The sequence below is a fragment of the Grammomys surdaster genome, unplaced genomic scaffold (assembly GCF_004785775.1).
Source record: "Grammomys surdaster isolate TR1022 unplaced genomic scaffold, NIH_TR_1.0 126546, whole genome shotgun sequence".
NCBI lineage: Eukaryota > Metazoa > Chordata > Mammalia > Rodentia > Muridae > Grammomys > Grammomys surdaster.
Window position 1 is genome coordinate 864847 of NW_021621338.1, and position 19873 is coordinate 884719.

A 19873-nucleotide genomic window follows, 5' to 3' on the forward strand; every position below is an offset into this window, starting at 1 on the left:
AGAGAGAGAGAGAGAGAGAGAGAGAGAGAGAGAGAGAGAGAGAGAGAGAGAGACTCAAAATCTGTGACTAGGTCAAAATACTATCCTAGCAACAATGCCCAGTATGCTAACCACATACTTTTTGTATTCAAAATTGGAACCTAAAAGGAGTCATCAGTATAGCAAAATCAACCAAACTCATTCCTTTACATCTAAGCTACTATTTTCATTTTGGATCACTTAGGCATATGTATGCCCACTCCTAATTCTATCTGCATAGCAATACAATCTTTAGGTGAGTAACAGTGCAATAATGACTACTATATCAGGAGTAGCCAGCAGATGCTGACTGTGGACTGTGTCTATGGGATGTTTTATGCGTTTATGGGTTGATCTGGCTTATTATTTTAACTCCCACAATGCTGGCATCCGTTGCTTCTAACAATGTGCTGCTGATAGTCCACAGAACACTGCCTAGATAGAGCAGGGTTTGCTAAGCACATACGGTTCTGGGAGACGGGAGACAGAAAGCACTAACACTGAGAAGTTAGCTTAGTTTCCTATCAGAAGGGACAAGTGCTTCTGCAGTGGTTGTACCTTGGTTCATAAAATTTTCAGCTTTGTAGTTGTTGATGACTAGACAAGTTAATATTATTTTTAAATTGGGAAAAATAAGATGAGCATTTACAAGTTGGAAAGAAAACAGATACTAATTTTCTGAAGAGCAAGCAATGTTGATGGTTGTGCTGAGTCCACAGAGATAGCCTATTGTGCTGGCTTCACGTCCACAGATGTTCCTCTGGTAAAGATTTCTTACTAACAATATGTGACAACCTGACATTGGTTTTATTCTAGTACAATGCACATAGAACTAAGCTAACATGCTGAGGCAAGTCACCATGGCATGGCATTGTCACCATGGAGTTAAAACACCTGGAAATACAAGAGGACCATCTACAACTTCAAACCATTTCTGCACACCAGCCTGAAGTAAATGAATTAGTTATACTGTAATAACCGATGTGAAGCATATCTTTAGGGGATAAGACCATAAGGTATTATGTGCAGGTTCTCTGACATTCACTTTTGCTATGTAAAAAAAACAGTAAATCACCCCTTTTCTTACAAGAATCAGTATAATGTACAAGGGGAAAGTAGCTAAAGACAAGTCTTCATCCACGGTCACCCTATGATCATATGCACAAAATATTCTGTTGACTCTGTCCATCCTCATCAATATCTTACATCTCTAGCCATTTCATTTGTTAACTTTTCTTCTGAGTTTGTCATGATGTGATATAGTTCTGCTGGACTGATGCAGCCATCATCATCCTTGCCAGAGACTTGGAACACTTCACAGATTTCTTCTTTGCTATCTGTAGCTTTTCCCTTTCTAGCCACCATGCCTTAGAATTTTGGGAAATGAACGGTGCCATTCCATCAAGATTCATTCCTGGACCATATCCTGCAATTCGGCTTCTACTGAGTTTTGACACAGTGATCTCATGGCAATCCTAAGTTCCTTTGTTTCAGTGGTACCATTGCCATCTTTCCCAGATAGAGAGACAGTTGCCTGTCTCAGTGATCTGTTCTTCCTTTAGGTGATGAGCCTTAGTGTGAATAAGGGAAGAACAGAGGCAGGAGGGGGCAGCTGCACCAGCATGAGGACCATCATGGGAACTGTGAGCACTGGACGCCTCCCCTGCCTCAGCTAGCCCACAGGTGTGCTAGGCTATCCTCCCCAGACAAGAGACTCCAAATGTAGAAGCGTTCAGTGATTTAACTGCAAATTACTGAGCTAATCAAACATCCCTCTGATATTCTCTTATTCTAGGGAAGTGCCTAAGTCTCTGCCACCCAGTACCAGCTAAGGAAATCTGAATACGTTTCCAAGTCTAGAAGATGTTTGAATGGCAACAAAGTCCTTTTATAAAGTTGCTGTCACAGCACAGGAAACCCTTAGGAAATTTTGAAAACCAAAAGACATCTCCTAAGGTTCCAACTCAAATACCTAGTCAGATGAAACAAAACAGAAATCCTCACAGATTTAAGTGCTTTTCCTGGGGACCCAATGAGATAAAAACTTAAAGATTCTCTGATTCCTGAACAGCCTTTTCTTAAATCTCTTTATTAAGTATGTTAAAAAAATCATCTAAGCAAACAGCAGCTATCTCTATTTAGAGTTGGTTACGTTCTGTTTCTCTTACAGTAGATCACATGATCCATTTCTTAAGGGTTAAAAAGGAAAACAGTCATTTTTGAGAGATTACCCAAAAAACACCACAAATAGTAGAAAATACTAAGGACTCTGAAGACAGAAGGGATGGAGAACAATAAATACATTTATCTCTGTCTTCAATGGTCAATGAGTTTATTTGATCTGATGCCAAAACTGCCACTGTCAACCTGGTTTCCCAGTTATAGAATGAAAATACATTTGATGACACACTATTCAATAGATATTTTCCATAACTAAAACTTCAGTGCTTATGAACTTCCTTTTGAGATTAAACAACTAAATGGATTCACTAAGCAAGTAAAGAACATACATGAGATACTCTAAGGTGAACTTTCAGTAGTTAAATGACATAGTAATATCACCAATGAAATGAAAGCATTGATTAGCCAAATATTACTTATTAAATAAGAACATAATGGATATTTCTAAGTTTTGTTTATTCTACAAAAATTAGGCAAATGGCAACTTTCTATTTGAATACATTTCTTTGTCTCTAAGATATGATCACGTAAAAACGATCCTATTCACTAACTCATATAAAGTATAATGTATACCATAATCCATAATCTCTATTACACCATTAATTCAAAAACTAGTCTTTTACCAACAACTCAATACAACCTCTTAAATTTTAACTCTTTTTGATTGAGGTTGTTTGTTTTTCTTTTAAGACAGGGTATCTCTGAGTAGCCCTGGGTGTCCTAGAACTCATAATGTAGAACAGGTTGGCCTCAAACTCAAGAGATCCTCCTACCTCTCCCTCCATTCCAATTATTTTATATTCATCATAAATGCTTAATAAAGCTCATCATGATGCTATCATTTGCTATTAAAAGTTTGACAGGAAGATACTTATATTTTTCCTTTTTAAGAAAAAAGGAAAATTGAGATCACAGTTTTGCTTGTTTTCTCGACGGGTAATTTTCAAAGTAAATTGACTTACTAGTTACACATGTAAACAAAGACCTCGTCATATACCAGAACCATACACACTTTGAATGTGTCAAGCCACTATTCTTACATGGTGTATGATTTATTTCATCGTGTTACCTTGAATATAGTCTATTAAGATTTTATCTGAAGTTATCACTTCGCAGAGACAAAGGAACAAGTCACCTGTGCAGACACCCTTTTAGTGTATCAGATAAAGTCCTGATCATGCCTACTATTTATGCTGGTTTACTTTGGGCCTGATATTCTGTGATTTTTCTGTGTGCAGGAGAAGCACAATTCCTCAAGTACTACTGAGCTCAAATTCATTAACGCAAAGTCATTAGGGCGGCTCTTGGCACCTTGGCAAGACCAAGGATCTTTGCATAGTCAGGCAGCTTATAACCGTCAGGGCTGTATCAGTATTTTTTTTTAAAAAGAAAGTTATACTATGAAGAAAAGTATTCCTTTATTCTAAACTGTTAGTCTGTATTCCTGTCTCTAGCTCATAAAAACATAACTTATAAATGTATCTTCATTATAGATGCATGAACCAGTGATGATCATCAACTTATACTGAGCTGAATCATTTTTCTAAAGTTTGAGAGAAAAGGATTAAGAAATAAATAGAGTAAAAGGAAGTGTCCCTGAATTGCTACACAAAATTATTAAAGAAAAAACACAAACAGAGCTAAAGGTATAAATTTGCTGAGTGTCCACAGAAAGAGAAAGTCTGTCTTACAGGGAAAGCAAAACCAAACATACAAACAGAAAAACATCATGTCTTCATTCTCTTCAAAAGCTAGAGCAACACAGAGGTGCAGATTTTAACAAACTGTTATCTTTCTGGGGCTTCTGGCTCTTCCTAACTGAAAGAACATGGAAGTAAATATTGCTCGAAGTCAACAAATTTCCTTTGAAAAACTTAAAATATATAAGCGTCACTCCACCTCAAAGCCAAGAATCTGAATAAATATGGCATTAGAAAATAAGTAGGACTTTATGTCACGCGGAATGACAATAAATAAACATCCATGGAGTTTCTGACTGATTCAGTTAAAAATCAACACTCAAGGCTGTAAAACCAAAGGAATCTTTCCTTGAAACGGCTTCTATATTAGTTTTCAGTCACACAGGAAAAGCCATTCTACCCAAAGACAAAATGGAAAATAACAAAGTGCATTATCCCAGTTTCTCTAGGGCCAGGTGACAATTGACAGAGGCGTGAGCTCACGGTGTGGAATACCAAGAGCGAAGCGATGATGAAATGAAGAAGGCTCAGAGGAAAAAAGAAAACCGTTCATGCTGTCCAAGATGGGTTTCTCTGTTGCTGCAATACAGAAGCCACATGATGGCTCTAGCTTGTCTAGAGACAAAAACTAACCAAAACATATGTCATCAACATCCACTTTGGAATATCACAAAAAATACTGTCATAGGACTTTAGATTGTCAAAAATACTATTTTAGTATTCACTTACTTTTTTCCTATAGTTCAAGTTAATGATCTAGTTATAAATATGCATACACACATACACACACACACGCACACACTTCTTGAGATAACATGCTGAATTTATTTTACCTAACATATACAAAAAAGCAAACAAATCCCATCATGAAATATATTAGTATATCATAAAAAAATTTAAACAAAACGGGTATCAGTACTGACACCTATACAATGAATAATAACATTAAAACTGTCTGATGTTTAAAGAAAAAATTGTCTAATACCCAAAGATTCTCCTGATAATTAGAAAACTTATTTTCAGTGATTTTCAGTCAAATATCTTTTTAACAAAATACGTTTATGTAATTTTCTATATTTACAATACAAACAATTATATTAGTTGGGAAACAATTACAAATGCAGGTTTTAATTTGTCTTTTTAAGATCAAAGCACTGAACTATCCAACTAATCTTTGAAAAATACAAAAAAGTCTGTATTTTAATTGCTATTAAAAAATGTAAAAGTATGAATTCATTCCTAGTGGATGTGGATTTCATACAATAGGCACATATTCTTCTGAAAACTGTTAGAAATTAATTACAATATGGGCACCCTGACTGTAATCCCAGCATTTATACTCCATGCGCAGGCAGGAGGACCAGGGTTTGATGCCAGCCTGGACTATACAGGAAGCCCATTTCAAAAAAGAAAAGCACCCTCTTTGGTAGCCCCCACCATGTATGTATTCTGTGTACACTCACATACTGACAGTTGCCATGAGAAAAGACACAGTGTTTCATTCCTGTGCAGGTCATTCCCTACCTCCACCTACCATAAGACAGACACCTTTCCACCTTATATTACTTATAAGTATATCATAAAATATTATATTACTTATATTACTTGTATTACTCACTTCAAGTTATCAAAAAATGGGGTTATTTGATAAAATAATTTTCTTTATTCTTAGCGAATCTTTGATGGAAGACCTCTTTTCTGTTAGTTGCTAACTTGTTTTTGAGAGGTCTATGTAGAACAGCTTGCTGGGAACCCACTGGGTAACCAAGGAGAGCTCTGAACTCCTGTTCATCTTGCCTCAGGCTTTCCAAATGCTGAAAAAAAGCACAAACCTGTGCCACTGAGCCCTACCTGATGAAACTTCAGGATGCACACTTTCCTAATCAGTCTTACACTACAGAAATATTTTAGTATCTATTTACATTTTATTAGTTGGCAAGGCTTATTGGGCAAAAGAAATTACATCAATCTTTACAACTCTACAGCACTTTCAAAAGTCCATTTAAAAAAGAAACTAACAGAAAAGACTGACTGTTAAGCTGATCATGAGGTTACTTAGTGGCTGCCTTTTAGAGTCCATAACTCAAATCAACCAGCCAATCAGAAACCAATACTAAAGGGTATCCTCCCCACTCTTCCTCGTTCAGTTCATTAACAATTCATGGACAGAAGTCTAGAATAACCCTAGCTCAAGCAAGTGAAAATAGATAGACACAGGCGGATCTCCAGAGGGAGGGGAGTCAGTCCAGCTCATCTCTGAGTGCCTGGCTCACTGAGACTCCAGGACACTGTCTCACAAATTAAGATGCGAGGCTAAGATGCGTGACGTCAAGCTCTGACTTTCAAACACACAGGCATGTATACATGTGATAAAAATTCCTCTTCAATTCATTTGGTTTATGGAAAATACCACAAAAAAAGTTATAAGTAGTTTTTCCAATTAATAAATTTTATCTCCCAAGAAACTAATTCCTAGAACCAAACAAATATTTAATAAGTCATGCATCTTTATAATTAATTCAGAAAGCAGTAATCCCCATCATTTTTCTCTAACATATATGATTTCTAGACAATTCTGAATTTCTCTGAAATGTTTTCCAAAAACATTGAGGTGCTTGACACAGAAAATAGACTGAGGTATTCTGTTAGCACAGAAAGACTTTGAGAGCATATGACTTATTTTTATAAACCCAGTGACCTAGTGAATACTTAAATACTTGTCTCAAACTGTGAATTTATTTCTCTTTGAGCTCTATATTAAAAAAACATGAACATATGAACTTCAATAAGAGATGTTATCCATCTTTTATCCTAAAAGAACCATTGGTATTAGAGGATGTTATTCACTACTGTGAGAATCATCAAATAGCACACTATTAACTCAGCCTCACTCCATCAGTGATTCTATAAAAATGACATGGCTAAGCCATTCAAGTGACAAAACTCACATTTCCTACAGAAAGTAGGTTTTATGGAAATGGATTTCCTGTACATATAATCAAATGCCAGTTCACCAAATTCTTAAGAAACAAACTCAAAGTTCAGAAGCATCAGATTACTCAAAATTCCACATGGTTTCTTTATTGATAAGATCTTGTTATTGTGAAAATTGACCATTTCTTGCCATTGGCAATGGATCGGGCCCAGGTATGGTACAAAAGAATGCACAATCTTGGAGACATTTGGTGATTTAAATACTGAGACTCAGACAGACTTACTATAGACAGGAAAGGTAAAATAAAGTTCAAAACAGACATATATTGTCAATTCACATAATTATACTCCTCAAACTGGTTTTGACTGGGAGGAAACTACTTTACAGGCTATTGACTATTTAAAGAGAATAAGTAGAAAAGAGCATGGCCCTCATCACAAGAAACCACACTTAAGAATACTCAAGGAGAAAGTGAAAGCCAGTTTTAATAGCTGATATCAAACTACTCTCTGGATCAAATCAACTTCAAACTTAACTTCTTGATAATCACTCTACCAGAAGGCCTTCAAAGCACAAAGCCAATATGTTTAGTGAATTTTAATAAATGATGTACTTCTTAAAAACAATATCCCTATTCTTCTGCCTTGGTATAATTACCATTACAGGAGACTGCACTTGTCCATCCAGTGTTAGCATCTAGTTCTAGCACAAGCAGCAGACTATCACAATACAGAGCAGCTCCATGTGCACAGCAGTGTGTGGCAGGCCTGGGAAATGTTGGCCTTCAATCATTCCTGACATAAGGAATAGCAAGACTCCTGATTCCAGATCATAAGACTCCCTGTCAGTCCTTTGCAACCACTTAGCTTCCTAAAGAAGTACTTAATAAGAGCTGGTGCGTCTGCCATCATATTTTAGCTAGCATACTAAAAAGTAGATACTTTCAGGTACCAAGGAACAGAAAACAAAGAGCAATAGGGAGGGAGAAATGAAAGAGTTTGGAGGGAGAAAAGGGAGAGGAGAAATGTTGTAACTGAAATTCAATCTCAAAAATAAACAAAGATAATAATTAGGAATATGTTTTCTTTTTTTTAATCCTAAATGATACAAGGTTATGAAATACATCCGGCTACAGTATGTGAGATAAACAGCAGCTCTGAGGGTGACAACTGAGGGTGATGATGGCATTTGACTGCCAACAGTGAGAAACAGGGATGATACAGTGAGTGGAGGCTTAGGTAATGGCTGCTGGAAATCACCCAGATCAGGTAGAGTCAAACAGTCAATCCCCCAACAGCTACCTAAGATGACTAGTCAGCCACAAGATTAAAAGATATTATATGGATAATACTGTAGAAATCTTAAATGGAAAACAATAATTTCACTTCACAGATACACCAAGCAATGGATTTAAAACATGAGTATAGTTTGTCAAAAGAACCATTTAACATTAGTATGGACTATTTAGACTTCAAAGTTAACATCAAACTATATTTATTCTTTATTAATATGCTTGTTATTGTTGAATAAAGCTACTTTAAAATCAGAGTATATTTATGCACATTGATTAAAAAAAAATCTGAATGGCACCAATGATATGTGAATCTTTTTCAAAATGGTGACTATCTCAAAGGACAGGATACACTGAGTCGTCTAGCAATCCTCCTAAATCCAGTACTTACAGTCAAACTTCAGGATCCAGCATCCACTGAGAATCCCAAGCATACATTTGAGAGTACTCTGAACGTCCTCATCAGGAACGATGACATGAGTTACTAAGATACAAACAAAGCAGGAAGGAAAACAGAAAGAAAATAATTGTCTACTTCTTGTCGCCAGTTTAGTCTATTTAATTAACTGACACTTAAGTGCATTTCTCCAAAAGCAACTTTTACATTTAGTATAATATTTCTTTTATTCAGTACTTTTTAACCTGGCCATCAACATGAAAAATAAGACCATAAAACACATCATAAAATGGTATTATTAACAAATGCAAAATTTTCAGCTACTTTCAAATGATTATGGTATTATACTGTATTATAATTTATTAATAACAAACTCAAAAAAATCTGTTCTTCTGACAGTGCTCTATCCTAAAATACACACAGGGCTTCACTTTACAGTTCCTGTTGAGGATGGAGTTGAGCAGAAGAGCACCTGCCTATTAGCACGTGAACAGCCTGGCCTTCTTCCCCAGTATCACAACAACAAATAAACAGTTTACATTTCTTAAGCATATTAAAACTATAAATATAGAAACATATTACAAGATGCAAAACATATAACCACAACCCAATGCTTAAAACATAAATAAATTATCAGAGGTTATTCTTTAAAGGGACTAACTTAAAATTGTTTTCTACCCCCAAAAAACAACAAAAACAAAACAAATACAAAAAAAAAAAAACCCTCCTCACCTGTACTGTCAAACTCAGCACACTTTTTAGCTTTAAGAACTGTCTCCAGTTTGCTGAGCATTTTCTGTTGTTGTGAAGAAAGCCCACTGCCTATAAGTACCAGTGGCCCATTCTTTCGCTGCCCAACATTCAGCTGTTAATGAAAAATGAATAGGCACCATGGTTAAAAACAAGTAAGGAACAGAGAGAAGGCACACACTCACCTGACAAGAATTCTAGTTTATGAATTACCTTACTCCAGTTAATAATCCCCAGTAATTCCTAGTGAGTCAGCGCCTGTAATCCTAATACTCAATGCACTTGAATAACTATTTTTCTTTTTATTTTCCTGACATGTCAATGTTAGTTGAAATAACATTGCTGTCCAAACAGCAAGCTGTTTTCCCTGATGCTGAACTAGAGCCACAGAGGGCTTCATAATTTCATTCTGTTCCCAGTAACCTAAAATAGTCATTAAGAATGACCAATTTCATATCCCTCCTCCAAAGAGTTAAACCCAAACTTGGTCTATTCAATTTAAGCTAAGATAATTTTGAAAATTCAGTACTAATTCTAAAGAAAGAAAATAAGTTTTTAATCCTGAAACAAAGCAGTGAACTTGGGCCAGAGAACTGAGGAGTGAAGAGAGTGGATGTACAAACAGGAGGGACTCCCTGTTGCTCCTAAGAAAGAACAGCTGACTTATGGAGACTAATGCTATGGCTTACCATCTAAACTCACACTCAGGGAGAAAAACAGACAGCAGCAATGAACAGCACATGAGATGCAAAGGGACACAGTGGAGCAAAGACAATAAAAAAAATCTTAAAGAATCAGGAAAGACTAGAAAAGATAAACATGTTGCTGTAAGGGACCGTGGGCCGAGAAGTCTCTTAGAGACATGGCAAGAAGCTTTCAGTAAGAGCAGCCTCAAAGCAGAGCCACCAAGTTTTACTTGAAACACAGTTCTGAATGAGACACAAACGAATTAAACTGTAAACTGCATCCACTTATTGCCCCCACCCCTCTACACATTCCCTGACGAAGTTCCTCAGCACAGTTGGGCAAGATAAGTCTATTCTAGACTCCACTGTCAAGGAACTGTACAAGATGTGGGACCAGCACACAAAACACCCACCAATCTCAGGCTTGAAAGCCCACTCAGAGAATGCATCTCACAGAATCTACACACATGTAAGTGAGCACTCAGTACTTGCCATGCGGCTCTCCGGGTGAAGACCTGTTACAGTGAATAAGCCCCTGCCTCCACAAGGTTTACACTCTAACAGGGCAGAGAGACATACACTAGAGCAGGAGTGTGATGCGTTTCCTCAGCTGTAGGGTAAAGGGAACAAAGGGGGTGCGCAGTGAGCAGCAACAGGAGGCTGCTGCTTTTAAACAATGGCATGGAGCTGGGGCTGTCGCTCACGGGTAAACTGCTTATCCAGTAAATATAAGATTCTAGTTTCAGTATAAATAAATAGATACAATCAGGTCTGAACGGTTAAGGAAGCAAAATATAGGAACCCTAGCTCTTCAAATCTATTCTTGGTTAAAAAACAAACAAACAAACAAACAAACAAAAACCAGCTTAAGCACAGGACCTGAAAGGAAACATATCTGATAGAGTAAAGACCTAGTAAGCCAGTCAGGCTGAGCAAGTGCAGTCTGATGGTGGCTATGGGTATCACATCCCAGACCTTACCTCTTAACAGATACATATGATCTACCATCTCCACTTACACAGCCTTAATCACCTATTTGGTTCCCAAGTCACATATCAATCATTAAAACAACAAATACAATTGGCCACACTGCTTTACATCTTCTTCTCCTATGAGGCAGAAGCAGACAGGTTGCCAATTCTAGGCTACCCTGAGCTACATAGTGAAGGCCTATCTCTAAACAACAAAAAGACACAGTGATAAACTCAATGTCACGTGGCATACAAAAAGTGTATATTTCTTAGATTTCAAAACAAAAATCCCTTTTTGAAGGTGACTGCCACAATCAGACTCAAAGAATACCACAAAAGCGGTATCTACTTTTTATACATTTGAGCCCATGATAACAACGTAGAGATACTATGTCGGCAGGAAGCTCAAGTACAAGTCAGTAAAATAAGAACCAGTGTGTAAAGCACGGTAGAGCTGAATGAGAGCTCACTCAAGACTTAGGAAATCTGAGTTCTAACTAGTCCAGTAAAAAGTTTTTTTTAATGTCTGGTTAATAATCTGGGCAAATCATGACCTTTCTAGGTCTCAATTTTCCCATTTTTAAAAGGAAGAAATTAAAGTACTGACTTCTAGGTCCTTTTCATTTCCCAAACTTATATCATTTGGAACACATTTATCAGACTGCAGTCTAAAACTAAAGAGAAAGGTTCTGGGGTATAAAGGTGACTACCCATGATGGCACCTGTGACCACAGCAAATTATAACAAGCTTAGGCTAAATCTGTAGCTAAGCAATGGCATCAGTCACTACTACACTGCCCTTTCTGGATGAGAAGGGCTCTGAACTACAGTCATGGCTTCACTTAGCCTGACAAGGCCCAACAAAGCAACCTGGGCTGAGTGAGTGGAGTCTGGTAGTGGTTAGGGGGTATCACGTCCCGGACATTACCTCTTAGTAACTGCACAGGACCTACTGTTTCCACTTACACAGATTTATCATTCATTAGCTTCCTTAGCCAGGTGTCACCGTTAAGACAATAAGAACTCTTGGTCATAGTGCCACGTCCTTCATATCATTTGAACAAACATGAAATAAAGCGAGCTCACTGCATCTATCTCTTCTCTCCATCCTCATCACCCACATCTCATTACCGTCACCAAGCATTTCAGATCCCATGGATCCTAGACATTACTGCAGCTGCCTCCACTCACCCGGAGCTGCTTCTGACTCCTAGCTCTCCTGCAGACCGTTTTGTTCCAGGTATAAACACACTGATGATGCCCCATTAAATCTAAAGTCTAAATATAAAGTATTAAAAAGTTAAGGCCTCTCACGGGCTGATCCCAATCTATGTTCCCACCCTGAAACTACTTTAACGGTCTTTCTGCTCTTTACATGCTAAACCTTGAGTTCTTCACATTCCCAAGGGCTTTCTATGCCTCCATTCGTCTGAGAAGCTGCAGCAATGAGCTATGCTGGTTTTCTACACAAAACCCATTCTTTTCATCTTCTACACTAACAAAAGTCAGGTTTTATTTACGAAGCTGCCCTACAAGATCCATGCCATCTCTTATCCCTGGAAACCTCAAAACCAATCTGTAGCCAGTTCTAACAATAAAACACAAAGACCTTAGCAAAGGCTCCAACAAAATGCTTTGATGTCTTCTAGCTGGCCACTGTCACATCTGGAATTATAGCAACCATCCTACAGGCACAAGGACACATCCATAACAACAGAGACACTAAGTCAAGGACAGCAAGCAAAGGAAAACCATGAGCTCTCGGTGCAGTCAGAAGCGCCGATGAGGTGGTCTTTGTAACAGTCAATGGTGAACATTAGAAGCTTTCTGTTATTTTCCACAACAGCATTTGTTAGCTCTTTCCCTCAGACACTGTCACCTTCTGTGAAGTTCTTCCTGACAGCTTCTGAAGTGAGCTTGCTCCTACTGCACATGTTACAGCTTCTGCACATTTCATTGCCCTCATTATATATTACAATTTATAACAGACCTTTTTATATTTATGTCTTCCAATTGGCTATGGGTTCCCAAGGATTGGGTCTTTCTTCCACTGTCTCTAGCTGGTACCTCTTATCTAATTCACAGGCTCACATAGCCAGTTTCTATTTAACAGTTTCATCACTAGACATACAACTACTGGAATAGAGGATGAAAGGTCCCCCTCCCCATGCCAGGAATTGGCACCAACTAACCTATGACTCCAGTGAGAATACTTCTGCTTGTTTTGTACTCAGAGAAAATCCAAGAGTGAGTACAGCTGGCAAAACCACTCTGAACTGCACTGCTTCTTACAGACCTTCATTGCTATTCACTTAGCTCCAGTCATGTTTGTAGAATCCTACGTGTTATTTCTTCCACTCTCCTCACACTCTGCACCAACTCCCTTTAGTAAGTCAGCAGGGCAAATGCTGAGAACAAAATTCAGCCCCGTCGCTCCTGCACTGAAACCTTTCGATGGTCTCCATTCTCAGACTCTCAGTGTCTCCAGCGATAACAAACTCTAGAATCTTCAAGCATAACCATTTTATCTACTTGAGAATCTCTATACAATGTCCTTTATGTGGCCACTTGGATGCCTCCCTCTCATAACTTGTCTTAGTTTAAACTGTTCCTTAAAAGGCCCTCAGTAACACAGTGTCCTTCAGGAGCCTAGCATCTCCCCCAGCTACACACTACAAAGCCATCTTGAAAGCACTTGTGTACCCACTTCTAAAATGATTGCATGTATCAATTTACATATTCTCTGGTCATTTCTTCTCTACCTCTTAGTGTCAAGCAAGTTCTTTGAAATAGTTGCTTTAGTCAAATGCACTGTTGTATGGATGCTGCCTAAAGTGCAAAAGGTTCAATAAGTATTTCTTGATAGATTTATTCTGATTATGTCTTTGAATCCATAGTAGTCAGTACTCCGGAAGTGCTTAGTAACTGGTGAATGAAAGCTATCTGCTAACTGGAAGTTTTCCTATTTTGTTCCTTTTATAACCAAGTTCAATAAAAGATACAAATGCAGCAAAGCGGACTCCACACTTACGACAGAGCACTGGCTAGTTGAGAATGATTCATTCTTCTCCGGCAGCAGCAATAATGATCTTATATTCTCATTGTCTGTATAATCCACCGGCCGCACACCAAATATGTTACTGTTAAAAAGAAGTGCACATGGGTTTAAGTAAATAAAATGTGTAACTTCATTCTTAACAAAGAGACACACTCCTAGAAAAATTGTCAACATTCTTAATACTACACAATTGTAACTAATGTGACTCAGAGCTCACTTAGTCATGAGGATCTACTATGAAACACTACTGAATTCGGTGAGGAAGGAAAGAAGGAACTCAGACCACCTCCATTCTCCAGGGACTCTGCCTCCTGGTGAGGACCCAGGTTCTTCTCAGTTCTTCGCTGCAGTCCCTTTCAGCTTTTCCTTCTAGCCTATCTCCCTTCCTTTGTAACACCTCCGACCCACAGAACAGCTCTCTACCCGAGACTCACAGCCTCCACACTAGGGTAGGACTCAGGTAAACAAACTTTATCCTCCTTCCTGGCCTCCATTAAGGTCTCTCCAGATTTACTTTAGTCCCTGTGCAGCCTGTCTTCAGGAGTCCCTCCTCCAGCCCACTTTAGGGGCTTGGCCTCTTGAAACAGCCAGGTTCCCCTAGTTCTTCCCTGTGGCCCTTCCCTGTCAGCCTTTCCTTCTACTCCATCTCCACTGCTTTGAGACTCCCCACCAACCCACAGAGAATCTCTCTACCAGAGACCCAAGGCTAGGATCCAGAATCACTCTCTATCAAGGATCCCAGAGGCACCACATTTGGCTGGGACTCAGAGCTTCCTTCTAGCCCACCTCCCCATTATCTAGGAACTCAGCCTCTTAGTGTTGACCCAGGGTCTCCCTAGTTCTCTAGACAATGGAAAGACAGCAAGGAGATATAAACAGAAAAGAAGAAGTTATAGTATCCTTATGGTCTCTTTTTGAGATGTTATCCTAAAACAGTGATACTGGGAGACTTGAATAACCCCCTCTTGTCAATAGACAGGCATATATTGTTACTCAGGCCAAGAGACAAAAACTAATGCTGTACTTAAGTAATGTAATAAACCAAATGGACATAGAAGATATTTATAGAACATTCCACCCAAACACTAAAGAATATTGCCTTCTTCTCAGCAGCCCTTGGAATTTTTCCAAAACTAACCACAGATTAGGGCACAAAGAAAACCTCAACAGATTAAAAATAAATAAATAAAACTGATACCCTGCAGTCTATCTGATTACCATTGGTTAAACATAGATATTGACATTAGAACCACAGAAAGCAGACAAACTGAATGGCTCAGTACTGAGTGAAAAACATGGGTCAAGACAAACGTGAGGAAAGAAACATAAAACTTTTTATAATGGAATGAAACCAAAAGCACAGCATAGGCACACCAGTGGGGCACAGTGAAGGCAGTTCTGAGAGGCCAGCTCACAGCACTGAGAGCCTACATCAAAAACTTGAAAAGACTTTCTATTAGAAACTCAGTAAATACCTGAAAGCTCTAGAGCAACAACAAGAAATTAATACTGTAAGAGTAGAGGGCAAGGAAAAATCAAACACAGGCTGAAAGCAGTGAAACAGAAACAATAACAAATAAAAAGAATCAATGAAATGAAATTGAGTGGATAGGGAGGGGGGCAGAATCTAGGAAGAGTTGGGGGAGGGGAACAACACAACTAAGTATATTCCATAAAAACAGTTTAAGTAAAAAAATTAATTAGCTTTTTAAAATGAAAAATTTTACTTTGATACCAATGAAGGGAGTACCTTAAACTGAACAGAACTTGTAGATTTTTCAGAATTCTGTATTCTATGTATTCATATTTTTATTTCCTACTCATTAATGACTATGGATGTGAGGCTTTCACATGCAAACATAAACCAATTTTATAACTGAACTGGGTACCTAGAAAAATGACTTAAGAGGAAAAGAATAAAACACTACAGGAAGGAGAAAGGGAAGTGTCAACCCTATTGGACGAGTCACAGAAATCACATCCTAAGGTCTAAGTCTCTCCAGTCAATGACCTTGGGGAAACTATTATTAAAATGGTATCTTGGGGACAGAGAGCTAGTAGATTAAGATAAGAAATGAGTCACAGCAAATCTCTTATGACAGCTATTCATGACCACCAGGCTCAGTGCTGTCATCTTTCAGCAGTGCTGAATAACAACAGTGGTGAGTCTGCACTCTCAGATCCCCTTTCTGCCCAGGTCCACACCCTAGACTTGGCCCTAGCAACACTCCTTCTCCACCCAAGTAAAAGGCAACTGCATTTTAGGTTCCTGATTTACAACAATGTGGCACAAGTCACTGTCTACAGTAACAGCAGGCAATATCACAGCAATTCAAAAGGACCCCACCCATTCTACTGGAGCCGTCCCAATTTCATACTCTATCATGTTCACGTAAACTATACTCTCTCTTCATATACATACGCTATAAATGACTATCACAAAATAGAAGCCTGATTTGAAGAATCAAGATTCTATTTCTTAAACGACCAACTGCAAACATGGGTAAACAAAGTCAAAGTAATACACACACACACACACACGTTTATCCATTTTAAACCAAGCCATAGTTACATACACACAAACACACACACCAAGCACACAAAGACTTTCTAACAAGTAGATTTCAGACCTCAAAGAAAAGCTTAATCTAGTGGATTTTAATACACACTAACTGATGACATTTGCATTGTTATTTACACAAACAGAAATAAAAACTACCTATGACAACATATAGACAGACAGATGATAGATAGACAGACAGACAGACAGACAGACAGACAGATAATCAGGTAAAATGCCTTGAACAATTAAATACTCACATTCTGAAGAATTTCTTTATAAACTGTGGAGTGGGATGTTTTTATAAGCTATTTATTACATACAAATTACAGATGACATGTTCAGACACCACAGGTCCTGGAAAAATCTAAGCCTAGTCCTGCTTCACAAAAGACATGGCCTACAGCACTGTCATAATTTTGTGTTTTGCTGTCAACCGTAGAAATATGGAAAAAGACAGAGGTTTACAAGTAGAAACTTAAACACAGCAAGCAAAGATGAGACATATTCCACTCTTATTATGTGGACACACACAAAATGTGCTTTCTTTCCACAATATTTGAATGGATTAACACTTGGGTAACAGGTATGGTGTGAAAAACTAATTTAAAATTCATACTGTTCATTCCCTTTGTGTAAAATAGATATCTGAAGGAAAACTAACACACTATTGCATAGTTAGTCACTAACACTGTGACTGATAATTAGAACAGTGGTAAATTAGTTATTCTCCATCATTGGATATTTAGGATTTTTTATAACTGTATGCACCAGATGGAAGGCAGTCTTCTACTTCTAAGGAGCTGAAATCTCCTCACTCCGTGAGCACATGCAACGGTTAAATACAATAGAAGAAACTGCTTCAACCAATGACATTAGAGGGAAGGAGACACTACACCTGGAAAACTGTAGATGCCAAGGGTGTGGGGGTCAGTGCAACACCAACAACAACTAAGATATTTTCAGGACACAGGGTTATAAAATCATTTGTAGTTCTTCACAATATACGAATAACTTCTGTATGCATCGCTTCTAACCATTCCTCTAATGCCTTGTATCAAGGAAAATCTCTTAAAATTCTGTGAACTACAAATGACTACATATAAATAATAATCTTCATGCGTTAGGAATTCGTCTAAAAAATGCTGTCTACCTGGTTACTGAAGCATATTATATGATCAATGACCAGAACCCTATCCTTTTATTAATTTCCTCTATTGATTTTATAGCACAGTATATTAGCAGGTTTTCCTACTTTATTCCCTCTAATATATACTGTCCCTACTACTTGCCCTGCCAATTTTACTTGTTTAAGTATGGTGAGTGTGTGGGGACCAGAAGTAGTTGGGTTTTCCCTTCCTATAGGATTCCTGGGTCCTAGGGAGAAATCTTACATCCATTAGGCCTGGAGACAAGTGCCTTTACCCAATGCCATTAGCCATTTGATCACCCCATTTCCAGTACTTTTGTTTGGTTGGTTTTTGTTTTTTGAGACAAGGTCTCACTATGTAGCCTCAGCTGGCCTTGAACTCTTAGAGATCTACCTTCTCTGCTTCCTGAGTACCAAGACTAAAGATGTGAGCTGCTACTGGCTCTCACTGACTTAAATCACATTTTAGAAAACACATTTCATCTAAAATATTTATAGACAAGGTTAAAGATTTTACATGTTGAAAACCTCAAAGAAGATGAGTGTTCCTGTTAGGTTTCTTACTACCTAACAGCTAGTAAGAAAAAAAAAAAAGGAAAATCAGTCCTACTAAAGCTCGCTAATAGACTGTATGAAAATTAACAGTACATGTGTCTCTATGATGGACATGTGGTAGAATCAATAATTATCCATGTAATTTACACATACTGAGAATGTGATAACCATTGCTATGTAATCAGTTTGAAATTATTCATTCATTCAACAAGGTGGGTTCTCCTTCTCTTTTAGACACTATAGAACCAATTACACAAAGGTAGTTTCCATCTTGACAGAACTCAATGAAGAGAAGGACACTGGGAGAACTTTTCCGTTTCATGAAACTTTCCAGACCTAGAAAGGGAAATAGAGGCAGAATAAGAGTTCTACAAGCAGAGAGAAAGATGTGCAGGTACTATAGGATAGTCTAGGGAATCCTCAAACTGAAAAGAAGGGGAGAGAGGCGGAACACACGTGTGCCTCAGGAAATGAGGGGTTTGGAAAGCAGGAGCTATGTGTCCCTGGTTTGAAAGAACAAACGAATAGTGTGACAGGGTGGGCGTTTCTCCTGCAGCAGCAAGACCCTGAACAGTTCTCTAAGCAGGCTTCAGTAGGACAGATGACATGGTAGTGAATGAGAGCTAAGAGCCAGGTTCCAGAGGAACACTGCTCAAATTCAAGTTCCAGAGCTAGGATCAGTTGTGTGGCCTTTCACACAAACTACTTCAATCTCTTGTGCCCATTTCCTCAGTCAGTAAAGGGAGGCTGATAGAACTTATTTTCTATGACTACTAGGAGGATCGAATGAATTAATATATCGTAAGTCCGTAAGACACCGCCCAGCAAACAGTACCAGCTCAGTGACTGCTAATACTGCTAGATTTGCACCATTGGGAGAAAACAGAAATAAGAAAACATGGTAGGTAATGCCTGAAGTGCAAATCATATTATAATTTCCCCCATTTGATGATACATTTTTAAATAATAGTTTGGATGCCTAATGATGGAAAATACATTGAAGCGTGATTTTTTTTAAAATATTAAAATAAGAAATCTTCACTTCCCTATATGATACAATCTAAACATAAGAGCATGAGACAGGGGGTAGGGAATAAGGGATTTGGGGGGAGAATGAGAAAGGAGACAACATTGAAAGGTAAATACGTATAATACCCAATAAAAACCCCACACAGATAAAGGATTTAAAAAAAGGGAGTCTATTTATTTTAAATTAATTTCAAAAGTTTCTAGGAGATGCAAATTGGCTAAGATACTATTTTAAGCTCTCCACAAAAGAATTTAAATCTCTGTTCAATATTCTCAAGAGAGAGGTAAACCCTAACTTCCTCAACAGTTAATTGACAAAAGAGAGGTAATCTCACAAAAAGTAGAAAAAGCTATTTCTAATCGATATATCATATAGTCTGATTAATTGTCAGTGGAGCTATAAAAGTCCTTTGACAAAAGATTATTAATATAGATTTATATATCCTTAAATAAGGCCTTCATGACTCTCTGAGTGTGGAAGGAGCAACTGTTGGCGCTTCTGCCCTGATTTTACAAGAACTCTGAAAAATTGGCTTTAAAAACAAAAGAGGGGGAACGGTACCCCCTCAGAAGGAGTCCCCCTGAAATACTC

General features: G+C 38.0%; 1 protein-coding gene across 1 annotated transcript in view; it reads right to left on the reverse strand.

The window, feature by feature from the left end:
* Nucleotides 1-19873, reverse strand: part of Bard1 (BRCA1 associated RING domain 1) — a 66169-nt gene that overhangs the window by 9016 nt on the left and 37280 nt on the right. Inside the window, exons 7-9 of the mRNA XM_028760525.1 lie at nucleotides 13961-14069; nucleotides 9255-9387; nucleotides 8517-8609 (exon numbers count right to left, since the gene is read on the reverse strand). Coding sequence (XP_028616358.1) covers nucleotides 8517-8609; nucleotides 9255-9387; nucleotides 13961-14069 — 335 coding nt within the window. The remainder of the gene's footprint in view (nucleotides 1-8516; nucleotides 8610-9254; nucleotides 9388-13960; nucleotides 14070-19873) is intronic.